Below are 13,215 nucleotides of genomic sequence, written 5' to 3'. Positions count from 1 at the left end.
AACAGTTTGAGGGAAGGACCAGTGTAAACTGTGAAAAAGACAGCCCCTAAATAAGTGACCCACACTGCTTTTCTAAGAGTCTAGAAGGATGACAGAGCAGTGTCTCCTCTCATTAGCTCTGGGGGTACCTGTGGGCAGCAGCCAGGTGTTTGGAGCTGGACCATGTCCTCGGTCCCTCTTGTCTGGCAGCCTTTTGGAGCCACAGTGTCTGCCTGGCAAATGTCACTGCGTCTGACTGATGCCTCTGAGAGCCTCACAGAGGAACAGAGCAGCTGGCTGAAGCCTAGCAAACTCCTGTTCTCTGTCTGGTAGCAGGTTTTACCTGTCTTAAAGCTGTTTCCAGTTGTTTAGGTACATTTGTTCCTCAAAAAATGCCTGTTCAGATCAAGCACATAGAGTTTTAATTCTGTCTGCTGCCTTTTGCAGTAGGTCTCAAATCTTGATGGCAAGAGAAGGCTTTTTCTTCTGGTCTTGCTGCAACTAATAATTCCCCCCTGACCCCCCCTTTTTTTTTTTTTTTTTGGTTGGTGGGGGTTTTTTTGGGGTTTTGTTTTGTTTTGGGTTTTTTTTTTTTATGTCCTCTTCTGCCTTTATCATGGACTTCCCCCACGGAGTATTGCAATAACAAATAGAAAAATTCCTGACAAAAAGATAATTTCCTCCAGGGCCTTACTCTTCAAGGATCCCTTAATGTGTCAGAATTGATACTACTTAGTGCATGCTTATGTGCAGATGTGGCTATTTAATTCCTGGTTTTGTACTCCAGGATATAAATATTATGTATTTGTTTGAATTCCAATTTCATTTCCAATGCAGTGATCAGCAAACATTTGAATTTAGTGTTGCTTGTTTTACTATGCTGCAGAAGCAGAGTTAAATACAGCTTCCTAAACCCTTCTTGCATTAAAAATTTGCATGGCCCCTTGTCTCACTCAGCCTTTCTCCAAATACCATACAGTTTAGGCAATTGTTTAAACCTAAAAGTATCTCAAGAGTAGATCTTTCTTGTTATTTGTCAAGATGAAGTAGCAGAAGTAAATTTCATTTGCTAGCAACCCTAGTGTTGCCATTTCTTTACTGTCAAATACTTTGCTGTGCAAACATCATTGCTATGGACATTGTACAAAACATGCTTGAGATAAATCATGTATGTTACAATACACAAGGCTTAATGGATTGCTTTTCCATTGCTCATTTTAAAATTAAACCCACCAGCTTCCTGTTTTTCTTGTCCTGAAGTCCTGTCTATCTGAGCTCTTAAAATTTCTAAAATAGCCTGTCAAAAAAAGGAATTCAGTAAAGTGACTAAAAAGTGACTTCTGCTTAACCTTTGGTTTTATAAACAATTGGCTGTGTCCTAAATAGATGAAAACAGTCTATTTTTAGGCCCTAATTTAGAGAATTGATATTTCCACATTTGCTTTGTCATAGCTGGTAGTAGTTGCTAAATTGTGAAAGCTTGTAGCTATTACAAATGCTTGGAGGATTGCTGAGTGTTCTGCCATAATGCACTAAGAAGCTCAGTGTACTGTACATTTCAATTTATAATAAGACAGTGTAGCTGATAGCACAGACACTGAAATATTTCAAGTCTAGACTATGCCTTAAAAAACACAGGCTATTGGCTTTTTGGTGCAGCAAGTTGGAAAATAACTGATAAGGGAATTGAAGTACAGCAGACTTCAAAAGGTGATGAGTTCTCTAAGCCAGGGTGGGTTGGGAGGGTTCAGCCACTGCTTGCCTGCCTTGTTGGGATGAAAAGGGACCTGGTGTTTGAAAGGGTTGGTCAGCCTTGCCAGGTTTGAGTGGTTTGTGAGGGAGGTCACACATAGATGGGGAAGAGGAGTTTCTGCAATGCTCTGTTTACTAAGAAGAAATGGGATGGAGAAATAGAAGAACAAAGTTTCCTCTCTTTAGAAAATGGTAACATTAGTATTTCACCACAGACAAAGGTAATGGCCAAAGAGTTTAATGTCACTGGTGTTCTCTTAATAGCCCTTTTGTACCTTTGGATAATAAAAATAGCTTGCTGAAGGTTTTGAGTGGAGCTACATATTGTAGTAATGGGAGGAAATTATGATGTAGCTGATACTTTTATGGCCCCTTTAATATCCCAATTCACCTTACAAATCACTGTGTTTATCAAGTCCTTCTCTTACTGCTGCTGGGGAAGAAGAACATTTTGGTTGTGTTTGCTGTTGTCCTGTGTTGTTAGCTGTGGAAAAAAGGAGGAATGTTACCTCAGACCGGGCTTGTGGACTTGAAGAATTACATAATTTCTTTCAGTTTGTCTCTGTCTAACGTAATGCCAACCGTGTTTTTCAGAGCCATGGTGTCATGGAAGGGGATGTACTTTGCACTTGCACTATTCTTGGGAAGTTTCTTTGGAAGTATATTCATGCTGGGCCCTTTCCTGCCTTTGATGTTCATCTCGCCAGCCTGGTACCGCTGGATCACCGACTGCATTGTGGCCACGTGGCTCACACTCCCTGTGGTAAGTGCCACATCATCCAGGTCTGGGCAGCTCTCCATAATCCCACAATCTGGCTTGCTCACTAACACTTTGGATTTTATTTTAGGGTTTTTAAAGCTATTTATGCTTCTGTATAAACAGGCCCTTACACACTTACTATCGGTGGAGACTGGTTTACAGTGTTGTAAACTATGTGCCTATTTACTGTCCCCCTCTTCTTTCACAGTTTCATTTATATATCAGCTAATTTTGTGTGTTCATGTTATGCTTGAAAAGGTCTTTTTTTGACATCTTCATCCTGTGTCAGTCAGATGCAGAGAAGAGTAGGTGAAACTTTAATAAACAGAGGAAAGTTTTTTTTAACAGTTAGCTTCCTTAATGAGTTGTCTTGTAAACTCTTTCTTTGAACTGTGCTATAAGTCTTAGGAAAATTATCCACTGTCTCGTAGATTGTTGTCAACCTTCACATTCCTTAATCCTTGTAGAATTTAGCCCTTCTGGTTGACTTAGAGATAAATGTTTTCAGGTGAAGAAGAAGAGCTCCCCCTAGAAAGGATGTATTCCTCATGTATCATCAGCTTTACAGCTATATGAATCTGGAAATCAATAACAAAGCTCTTCCCTGAATTGTTCCAAAGGAAAGGCAATGTGAATGGGATCTGTCTCTTCTTCCGTTCTCTAAAAGCCAGGGAATGTTGTTCCTCTAGGCCATTAGAGATTTGTTTAACTTTTTTTGAAGTGAAATGCCATATTGGTATGCAGCAGTATGTGTCTTGTGGAATAAAGGAAGTTCTATCCTTATAGTAGATCAAGTGGTTTCTGCTTTTGCTGTTTCTGCCTTCTGTGTTTTAAAGGGTCTCAGCTGTTTCTTATTCTAAAACTTTTGTAGATTTTATCATTACTAAATGCAGTGAAATTAGGAGGGCTGATGTAATTTACAGTAAAGGAAATAGATTGTTATTTCTTGTCATGATGAAATTTAACTGGGTACTGATACTGTCACAAAATAACCCTTTCTCTGTTTGTCTTCAAATTTTTTTATAATTTCAAAATCTCCAAAATCTATTACCAGTCTTTTCTTTGATTAGTTGCCTGGGCTTTTTAATTCTGGGTTCTTAAAACAAGTTTGTGATAACTTTTTCAGTCTAGAAGTTTGATTTTTAGCCCACACTAGAGCTACACAAAAATAATTTTAACGTCTTTGTGAAAAGGATTCTGTCTTCTGAGAATTGTGGGGATTTAGATTCAGGAAAGGAATCTCAAAAAGATTTTGCATCCAGCCATTTTGAGGCTCAGACCTTGTCTGCCTTAGGTTTCTATACTTACACCACTGCATTCTTAGTCAGGAGAAACAGGTTCTTGGTTTGTCTCTCCAAACAATAAAATGCTCTTGTGCCAGTTGGACTCCAGCAGGGAAACTCTGACCGTGACCTCTGTGATGTAAGAAATTTTCACCTTCCTCACTCTGCTATCACATTTTACTTCCTTTCTAGGAGTCAGCAGAGTGGGACAGTGAGGTGAGTCTGAACTGTTTCAGTTTAGTTTGGCTTCTATTAGGCACACACAGAGCTGGCAGAAATATGAATAGAAGTTGTTTTACTTTCTAGAGCTCTGTTTAAATCCCCAGTGTTTGTTCTTTTGTGGTTTTTGGTGGGGTTTTGGTGTTTTTTTTGTTTTGGTTTGGTTTTTTTTGGAGAAAGAATGGGAAGAGAGGGTAAGGAGGTAATTTGAAGGCCTTTTTCTTATGGTGTTTTGCTGTTTTCTTTTTCTGTGCTGACTGGGTTGGACAGTGTGCTGCCAGTGACCCTGACCTTAGGGGCAATAAATGTTTGTGCAGCCAATCTCTCCTTAGATTACCTACCAAGTTATAATCCATACTGAGTCACTTATGTTCCTACAGGAGAGTATTCCTGGAAAACCAGGGAAAGGTAAGCTTAGTGCAGTGATGGGAATAGAGTGCTTTTTAAGAAGTGCTGCTTAATTGTTGTTTCCTCTTCCATTGAAGAGCTATTACTGGACAAAAGCTGGCTGCTTTATTAGAAAACAGAAGTTTGTTTACCAGTTAATATGAGCGAATGAGTGAAATTATATAATTCAAATTAATTTTTATTGCTAATGGGGTGATGCTTTTCTTCTGGGAGTAAAGCCATAATACTGAGATGCTATTTCTAGGCCTTGCTGGAAATGGTGTGTGGTGCCAAGGTGGTTGTCACTGGAGATGGATTTGTTCCTGGAGAAAGGAGTGTCATTATCATGAACCATCGCACACGAATGGACTGGATGTTCCTGTGGAACTGCCTGCTGCGATACAGCTACCTCAGACTTGAGAAAATCTGTCTCAAATCCAGTCTCAAAAGCATTCCAGGATTTGGTATGTCACTAAACCCTTTAATTTGAAAGGAAAGTATGTTTAAATTATGTCCAGCATAGTTCATAACCTGCTAAATGACATAGGTTTAAATTCTGTTTCAGTATTTAAAGAAAACGTTGTGTAAAATATGTGGCATGTGGAGCAATTAAACCATAAATCTCCAGAGGACACCTGGACTGAATGCCTAAGCATTTCGTTTTTAAGGTACTACATGTGCTGCTGTTGCTTGTAGGTAAATATATTTCTGCTTCACATACCAAAAGCATTTTTCAGGATGATGAAAAATGATTTTAAGTTTTTTCAAAGTCTCTTTCAGCATTGTGGTTTGGGTGCTATTTCACCCCACATTGCAAATGCTCTCATCAAGCTTCTTTCTTCATTATCCAATGTAAACTATTGAGAAGATTAAAAAAAAAGCTCTGTAGGCAATTGCAAAGTTAATGGTTCATTTTAATAACTAATTTTAAATTGAACTTGGCTATGCAAAATATTCTGTGCAGGATATGAAATAATCAGGATTTATAGTGATGTAGGCTGGAAAGAGATCTGAGTTGCACGTATTCAGAGAAATTGTTTCAGATAGTCCAAAAATTGTTGCACAAATGGTTTCTGAATAAATAGGCAGACTTATCTGAAATTAAAGCATCTCTGCATTTTATTTATCTCTTAGATTTATTTGCTGTTTTATACAAAACTAGCTTGGGCAGGATATGCGTCAACTTTATGATGTCGAAAGAGTAACCTTATTTATGGTTGCCTTTTGTCAGGCCATTTATCTGAACAGATAATTTTGGCAGGATTCCATCCTGAGGAGCTCTCCTACTGTTGCACTGTGTTGCATTCAGTGCTCTTTAAGTAACAGCAGCAACAGGGTAATGTGCTTTTATTTCCCTAACAGCCACATATTAAGGTCAATTTTACTTGACAAAAGAAAAATCTCTTTTAACATGACAGGAAATGAGAAAATGCATATTAGATATCTTCATTATACAGCAGAAATGTTTTGAAATCTTGGAATCAGCTGTGTATGCAACTTTTTATAGCAGTGATGGAAGATGAAGTCAGGAGTATCCTGGGGAAGATTGACAGATTTCTGTCTTCAAAAGTAACATGTTTTGTTATTAAGAAAACCACTTGTATTTGTGCTTATTAAGGCCATTAATAAAATTGGAAGGTCACCTCCAGAAGCTTGGATGCTAAGCTGTGCTTGGTAAAATGTAGTTCCTGAAAGGATGTTAGGAGTCATTTAGAGATTGTTTGTTTTAAAAAAAAAAATCAATTCTCAATTTTCTGCATAAACTGAACACATCTAATAGATTTGATCAGTGGGCTCAGGCAGATGGATCCATGTCAGGTCAATATTAGCAGACCATGATGCCATCTTTGTTCTGATATAGCAGCTTAAGCCACTAACAAAATTCTGGGCTTGTCCTCCACCTTGTGATGTAGAGGTGACACATGCAGACATTTGCTCCTGTTGTTTCCATGACAGAATGACAATTTCTGGTGGTAGAGCTGGCACTTGGGTCTGTAGTGTTATAAACAGCTAATTTTATGCCTGATCCCCAAGAATTCTCCACAATACATGGGCTTTGAGGACTTTGGTTGCAATTTTGTGAATTATGGCTTATTTTTCAGTAAACTGTTAATGCTGGATTATTAATCACAGAAGGGGACTTCAGTTAAACTGCATCCTTCACTGAAGCCATGATTTGATGTCCTGAAATTCTGGAAGATAAGCTTCTGTTTTATTTTAGTGTATCTAAAAAAGAGGCCTTAAAAAATGCATGTCTCTGTGTGCAGTCAGGCTGTGGCATTTTCTTGCAAAAATAAAGTGTTCTGTTATCTGTGTAATTAGGGGATTGTTAGAAAGTGAGACTCTTGGATTAAATGAAGACTGATGGAAACAGATGAAGCTGTATGAAGTTTGTTGGGGCAGGATCACTGCAGAGAATAGTGTCTAAAGAGGAGAACCCTAAATCTCACCAGAGACAGCAGAATTTCTCCCACTTATTGCTCTCAGCCGTGCTGTGTTATATGATAGACCCTTAGTAAGTGTTTATTCAGGGTTTTGGCTTATTTTTAAGTTGTGTCCTGTGGTTTTTAACTAAATGTTTTATTTTATGAGCTTGTAAAAGCCAGAAGATCACTTGGAAATCAACCAGACAATTTCAGTGCACTGCATCTGTAATTGATACTTTAGATGTTGATCATTTAAGATTTGATATTTGTGATAATTCAATGAGCTATTTTTATCATGTCTTTCAGATTTATCTTTTCATGTATTTATATGGATTAGTTGCACATAGTCAGATGTATAGGGTTAGGGAAGTTTGATACACTGGCTAAATGCATCTTCTAATAAATCTTAACCTAGTGGTAATCATGCTCCGAGTTTCAGAAATATTTGAGTGACTTTACCATATTTCCTTCTTTGCAATTTTTTGTGATCTTTCAAAGGCTTTTTTTTTTTTTTTAACAGTCATTAAATTTAAAATTATGTTTAAGATAAGGTTTGTAATGCAAACCTTCCATATCCATGTTTCTGAAAGCCTTGCTGTATTCAGCATAGCACTTCTGTTGTCATAAGTAATTTCCCATTTGGGTGTAAAAATAGGTCTGTGAGAGATTATGCTTTTTCCAGTGGCATATATGATAGGTGAAAGGCAAAGCTAGGAATGGAAATAGATCCAGAGTTCTTGTGGCCCCCTTTGTAGGTTAAAAGTGTAAAGGTATCAGATTTAATGAGTCTGTATTACAAGTAGGATGTTATTTTCTAGTTAATTATAATTAAAATTAGAGGATTCACTATTTCAAGGAGACACATTGAGTCATTTATCTAGTTCTTAAGTTATTAATTCTTTGCATTCCAGTGTATGAAAAAACTTTAAAATTGATTAAAGGTGAGCTTTAAAAAAAGAAGTCCAAAGAAAAACAAATGGTCCTTTCTTCCTGGAACTGTAGCTTTGGCTTGATGAATTGTGTGCAGTAAAGTTTTCAAAAAGAGATATTACATTTCAGTAATCTCAATTTCAGAAACATTCTTGCAGCATTTCAGTACATCTTGCCAAAGCTGGCGTCTCCAGGGAGCACTACTCTGCTCTTGGCTGTTGCTGCAGTTTCTCATCTGACATCATCAGAAGCTACTGACACATTCTGCAGTATCAGTTTTCAAGGAGAATTTCTAATGGCATTGACAGTTTCCTGCATGGTCTGACATGATAGGACTTCTCTACAGTACTTGTAATAGATAGGAGCAATTCATATTCTCAACTATTCTCATTTAATTAGGAGTAGTTTGGGAAGTAATACAGATTGTGGTACAGTCATGTTCAGAATGTGCTGTGGAACACATATTGTTCCAGTAGGTACCAAGGAACATACAGGGTAGTGTGGAATTACCAGATAATGTCTAGGAGATGGTTTTAATTTTTTTCTGAGCATTTGTGGAATTTCCACATTCATTTGTGGAAGTCTTCTTGTGATAACCAGTAAGATTTCATTGGAAATAGGTATGTGTTTTAATGATGGACAGTTTGATTGTGTTGGATGAGCTTACAGTAATATTTGAATTTTAATGGTTAAATGTGCCTCAATATGTATGTGAAAAATAAATTGAAATTTGGGTTTAATTTGAGTGCTATCAGATAAATTTATGAAAAAGTGAGAGAGGGTAACCAGAAGGACTAATGTCAGAGCATGGCTGCCACATGAGATAATATTAATTCTAGTTTTGCTTAGTGCAGATGGAAAAGATAAATACCATCATAATTCAGTGTACAAACATAAAGTATGCCGGTGTTGCAGGCACCATTAATGGACATATCTTCAGGACTTCTCTTTTCTGAAAAGGCTCACTAAGGCTGCTAAAGGAGGGAATTATAATTGAAGCAGACTGGGCAGGAACAGGTAAGGAAAGGACAAGATGACAAAGAAGAAAGAAGAAAATAAGCAAAGCTGACAAGCCTGGAGTAGTTAAGCACAGATATAACTGAGTAACTCTGTCCAGATCTTCATCTCTGGATTCAAGTTATTCTGTGGCTAACATTAACATATAATTTAGAAGATTGCAAGATGTTGGAGCTTTTTAGTCGTTTTTCACTCATCTGTTCACTCACATGTTGTAGCTCACAAAGGCTCAAGTTAAATGCCAGGGGGGGAAAAAAAAGGACGTTTGCTCTATTTCAGCACTGGGCTCAGCCCCACCAATCTTCTACTACACGTCAGTTGATCCATTATAGCTGTCCAAGTGTGCGAGCCTCGCCTGAAGCAAGCTCAAAGTAATTTGAGTCATCTTGTTTTTCAATGAAGCAGGGCAAAACAACTCAAATTATCCTGCCTTTGCCACAGGCTAAGAGCATACACACCGACAGCTATGATGGATCAGCTACCAAGAAGTAAAATATTGTTGTCACTAAGCCTAGAAAATTTTAACGCTTAGCTCAATTGGAGTATGGCTAAAGCAGTGCACTGTGGAGGATCTGTACACATTTGTATCGGCATGGAAATGTTTGTGCTGCCACAGCTACTATCATAGGTAGGGATGGAAATGCTTCAGCATAAACCTCCTTTGCTCTGGCAAAAGCAAATCTATAGCTGGATTTACATTAAAATTCTTACCAATAGAGCATATTATTAAAAAAAAATTGAAACTTAACCTACTGAACTTCCTAGTATAGTTCCTGTGTCAAGTATCTTACATTAAAATAGGCTGAGAGTTTTGAGGAGCTGCAATGTTTTGTCTTCTAGCAATTCAATTATGAGCTGCCAGACTTAATTACCATAGAGTTGTTAACCTACGTGATTTCGAGAGTAGAAGTAGAAAAGCATGCTCTCTAATGGCAAGCACAATTGTTATTCTACCAGCTATTCCTGCTGAAGACTCTTGAAGAAGTTTTAAGTGTGAATGAAGGATTATTACTGTGCAGCAGAAATGCAGTTTAAGTTGCCTGTAACCTTTTATGCTTTTTTTTTCCTTTTGTAGGGAAGAAAAGCTTAGGGGCCTGTTTCCCAGCTTGTCTTATCCAGGAAAGGCATAATAGGTTTCTCCCACCCCTGTCAGGGAAAAAAAAAAAAATCCCACAACCAAAGCCAACAAGCCTGTGTTCCATTAAACTTTCCTTATCCTTTCTATATAAGAAGGACTCCATTTGTTCTCTACCCCTTTTCCTCTCCAAAATGCACATCAAAAGTGTGAGATCAGATGCTAACTTCTTTCATTCTCCCCCTTTTGCAAACAGTAAGTGATGGAGGGAGGGGTTATTTTGTCCAAGCTCACAGAACAAATCAGAGCAGAATTAGGTTGGCGTGTTTTCCTGACTTGCATTCCTTTGCTGTTACCAGTGGGTTATGCAGCATCTGTACAGCTCAGCTCTTCAGGCTGGGTTCCTTTCAGGGTCCCCCATGGAGGAGATGAAGCATCTGAAGAGGATGCAGGCCTTTGGAAGATGTTTTTTGTTGTAGAATCCCTCCCAGTTCCTGACTGGCAGTTCGGATGACACATCCGTGGGAGAGTCTCACACTGTTTGGTAGAGCCTGCTTGTTCTTCCTCACAGTCTCACAACTGGAGGTTGTTTTCTGCATGTCTTTGGAGATTTTGGAGTGACGTAGGGCTTTTCTTCAGATACGTATTGGGCAAGGCTCATCTTTTTTAACACGTAGGTTTTCACGTGCTGTTTCAGTGTATTGATGTATTTTTAAAATGCAACAGAAAAAGCTACTTTCCAGCCATCCTTGCTTTAGTTTCCTTTGCTTTTGAGTGATGTTATGTTCTGTTATTCTGATTTTACACAGTGCATCAAATCAAATAAAATTCAAAATAAAATTTAAGATGCATACTATAACAAAAGAGGTTTAATAGTCTGTAATGTCATTTATAGCATTTTGTAAGTGGCACTAATATAATGGTAGGGTTAATCATCTAATTGTCCATATTCTATAACAATGGCATAATTTAGGAAATTAAATTAATTTTTGAATATGAAGCGTCCAATAATATCCTTCTGAACCACAATTAAGGCACTGAATATTGAAAGAAGATGGTAAATCTCTGGGTGCTTTATATGCACACATATCTTGCTGCTCCTGTAATGAGTCTTTCCCACATGGTTTCACATGCTCTGTGTTTGTTCCTTGGCTGAGAGATACCAATTCTTCAATGGAGTATTCTTTCTAGAAGGTTCCACAGTTATATTTTCACAGGCCACTGTATCTGACTAGCTTGTTGACAGCATTGTTCTTGCCCTGACAAGGAAATCTTGTGCTGCAAACCTTGTTTGAAGAAGTTTTTATTCTTCCTCAAGAGAATGAAGCAAAGGAAATTGAGAAAGCATTAAGACTTGAATGTGACTTAAACAAACATAAAATTTGGAATAATTTGGTACTGAAATAAATGCATGAGAACTATGGACAAGTGAAAGATAAAACTAGCTAATCAGAGCAAGACCAGAATATTTTTGGTTTTTTTTCAGTAACCTTGAAAATCTGTGCTTTTAACATTGCTATTTGTTAATTGTTTTAGTCAGGAAAAAAAATTTGGTTAGGCTTCACATACATTAAAGGACATGATATTCTGTAGAATGCATGGTAGACTACATAGTAATATATATATGAAATAGATAATCTGAACATAAACTGGACATCACCATAAAAATAATTTTAAAACAGATGTAGATTAATGTTCAGAGTCTGTTAGTGCAAGGCAATAGCAAAAGCATGGTGGTTTTTAAATTAACACCTCACAAATTGAATCAAATTAACAAATAGACTGAATCAGATGATTCACTATAAAAACAAGAACACTACTGTGAATTTGTATTTGTGAATTTTATCTCTGAGTTTATCTTGTAATTTGCTTAAAGAATTCACCCAATAAGACAGTAATAATTCAATTCATTATACTCCTATTAACTAAATTATTGGAAATGAGCATGGTTAAAGAAAACTTGCCAGGAGCAGAGATTGTACTTTACGAGATTGTTTCAAGAAACATTTTTTTCTTTATTTTTCTAGTTTCTGCTCTCAAACCATTACATTAAATATAAAAAAAAAATTATTATTTGTTTTGGGCTTGTAGACATAAAACTACCTAGGAAATAGGAACAACAGCAAAATGCCCAATTCTAATTGAATTTGCAGAAATGTGCTTATGAGTCTATACTGATTAAAACTCAATGGTGTATATGCACAGTACCTTTACACCCTGGCTTCCTGTATGATTTTCTGTGAGCCAGCATCTTTTTAGTACCATAGATCTCTGAAACAGGGGACATTCACAACTGCTTACTTGTTGCCTTGTGGTAATTTTATGCAGCAAAACGCTTGGAGTACCAAACTGTTAATGGGCCCAGTTATTTGTGTACAGTGGGATCATGAGCTTCCGAGTGATTTCCCTTATTAAGCCTGGATGTCTGGTTCTCTGATGCCTCAAAAGCCCTGATCAGGACCAGACTCCTGTTGAATACAGACACACTGAATAAGGCTTTTATTTTTGACCAAGATAGTGCTATGAAGAAACAGTGAGTAATCCAGTTGTAGAAAAGAGAGGATGAATGAATATAATAGCAAACCCCATACTAGGCCTTTTACCTTCCTACCTGTTTCGGTAATTTTGAATCATTTATTGAATTTGTTTGCAGGGGGTTTAGTAGTATTAGTTGTTCTGTTAATTGCTACAGGTAACATACCAAAGATACCATTTTCTGGAGGCGAGGTGTGTGTGTGTATGTTTGCTCTCAATATCAGCCATAATATCCCTCTTTGAGATGTGACATTTTGGGGGATATCTAATTTCTGAGGCTGTGTAGATACAATTGTGATACAAAACCAGACAAAGGTGCTTTTTTTGGCACAGCTCAGCTCTTTCTCGCTTTTGTTCATTGTCACATCCATGTTTGGTATCTGCTTACTTCCAAATTACCTTTGCAATGAAAACACATAAAGGAAATTTCAGCTTTGAGTGTTGTTTTCTTCTAAAGGATTTTGGGATGAGGAAAATAGAAGTGCAGGGTCTTAGAATTTAAAAAGCTTTAGTCTTGGAGCTAGCATTTTTAATACAATGCTGCAAATTCTTGACCTGCATAAGCTGTAGTTTGCTTTATCCCCAAGGCAGTAAGGAAATTCTGATGTATAGCACATCTCTCTATTTCAATAGCAGGCTTTTCTTTTTGTGCAAGCACGTTTTTTTTTTTCTGCACAGAATTACATCCTAATAGGATACATATCATTACTGTGTCTGTGTTCCTAGAGATTTTAAGCTGCTTGTTTATTTTTTCAGCTCTGAAATGTTGATTTAAAGGTCAATGTGGCTAGCTATTCTCTCTGGTAGGTTTTTGCACTGCTGTTTGGCAATTTGGAACAAGAGCTGTGCAGT

At 37.3% G+C, this 13,215-nt stretch overlaps 1 protein-coding gene across 7 annotated transcripts in view; it reads left to right on the top strand.

The window, feature by feature from the left end:
* Positions 1 to 13,215, top strand: part of LCLAT1 (lysocardiolipin acyltransferase 1) — a 111,757-nt gene that overhangs the window by 35,447 nt on the left and 63,095 nt on the right. For all 7 annotated transcript variants that reach the window (XM_063152431.1, XM_063152427.1, XM_063152426.1 and 4 more), the window contains 2 exons: positions 2,326 to 2,494; positions 4,646 to 4,844. In XM_063152431.1, the coding sequence (XP_063008501.1) occupies positions 2,330 to 2,494; positions 4,646 to 4,844 (364 nt within the window). In that variant the 5' untranslated portion in view covers positions 2,326 to 2,329. The remainder of the gene's footprint in view (positions 1 to 2,325; positions 2,495 to 4,645; positions 4,845 to 13,215) is intronic.

The sequence above is a fragment of the Melospiza melodia genome, chromosome 3 (genome assembly GCF_035770615.1).
Source record: "Melospiza melodia melodia isolate bMelMel2 chromosome 3, bMelMel2.pri, whole genome shotgun sequence".
NCBI classification, from domain to species: Eukaryota; Metazoa; Chordata; class Aves; order Passeriformes; family Passerellidae; genus Melospiza; species Melospiza melodia.
The sequence above is the reverse complement of the archived record's forward strand: the minus strand, read 5'-3'. Positions and strand labels throughout refer to the sequence as shown.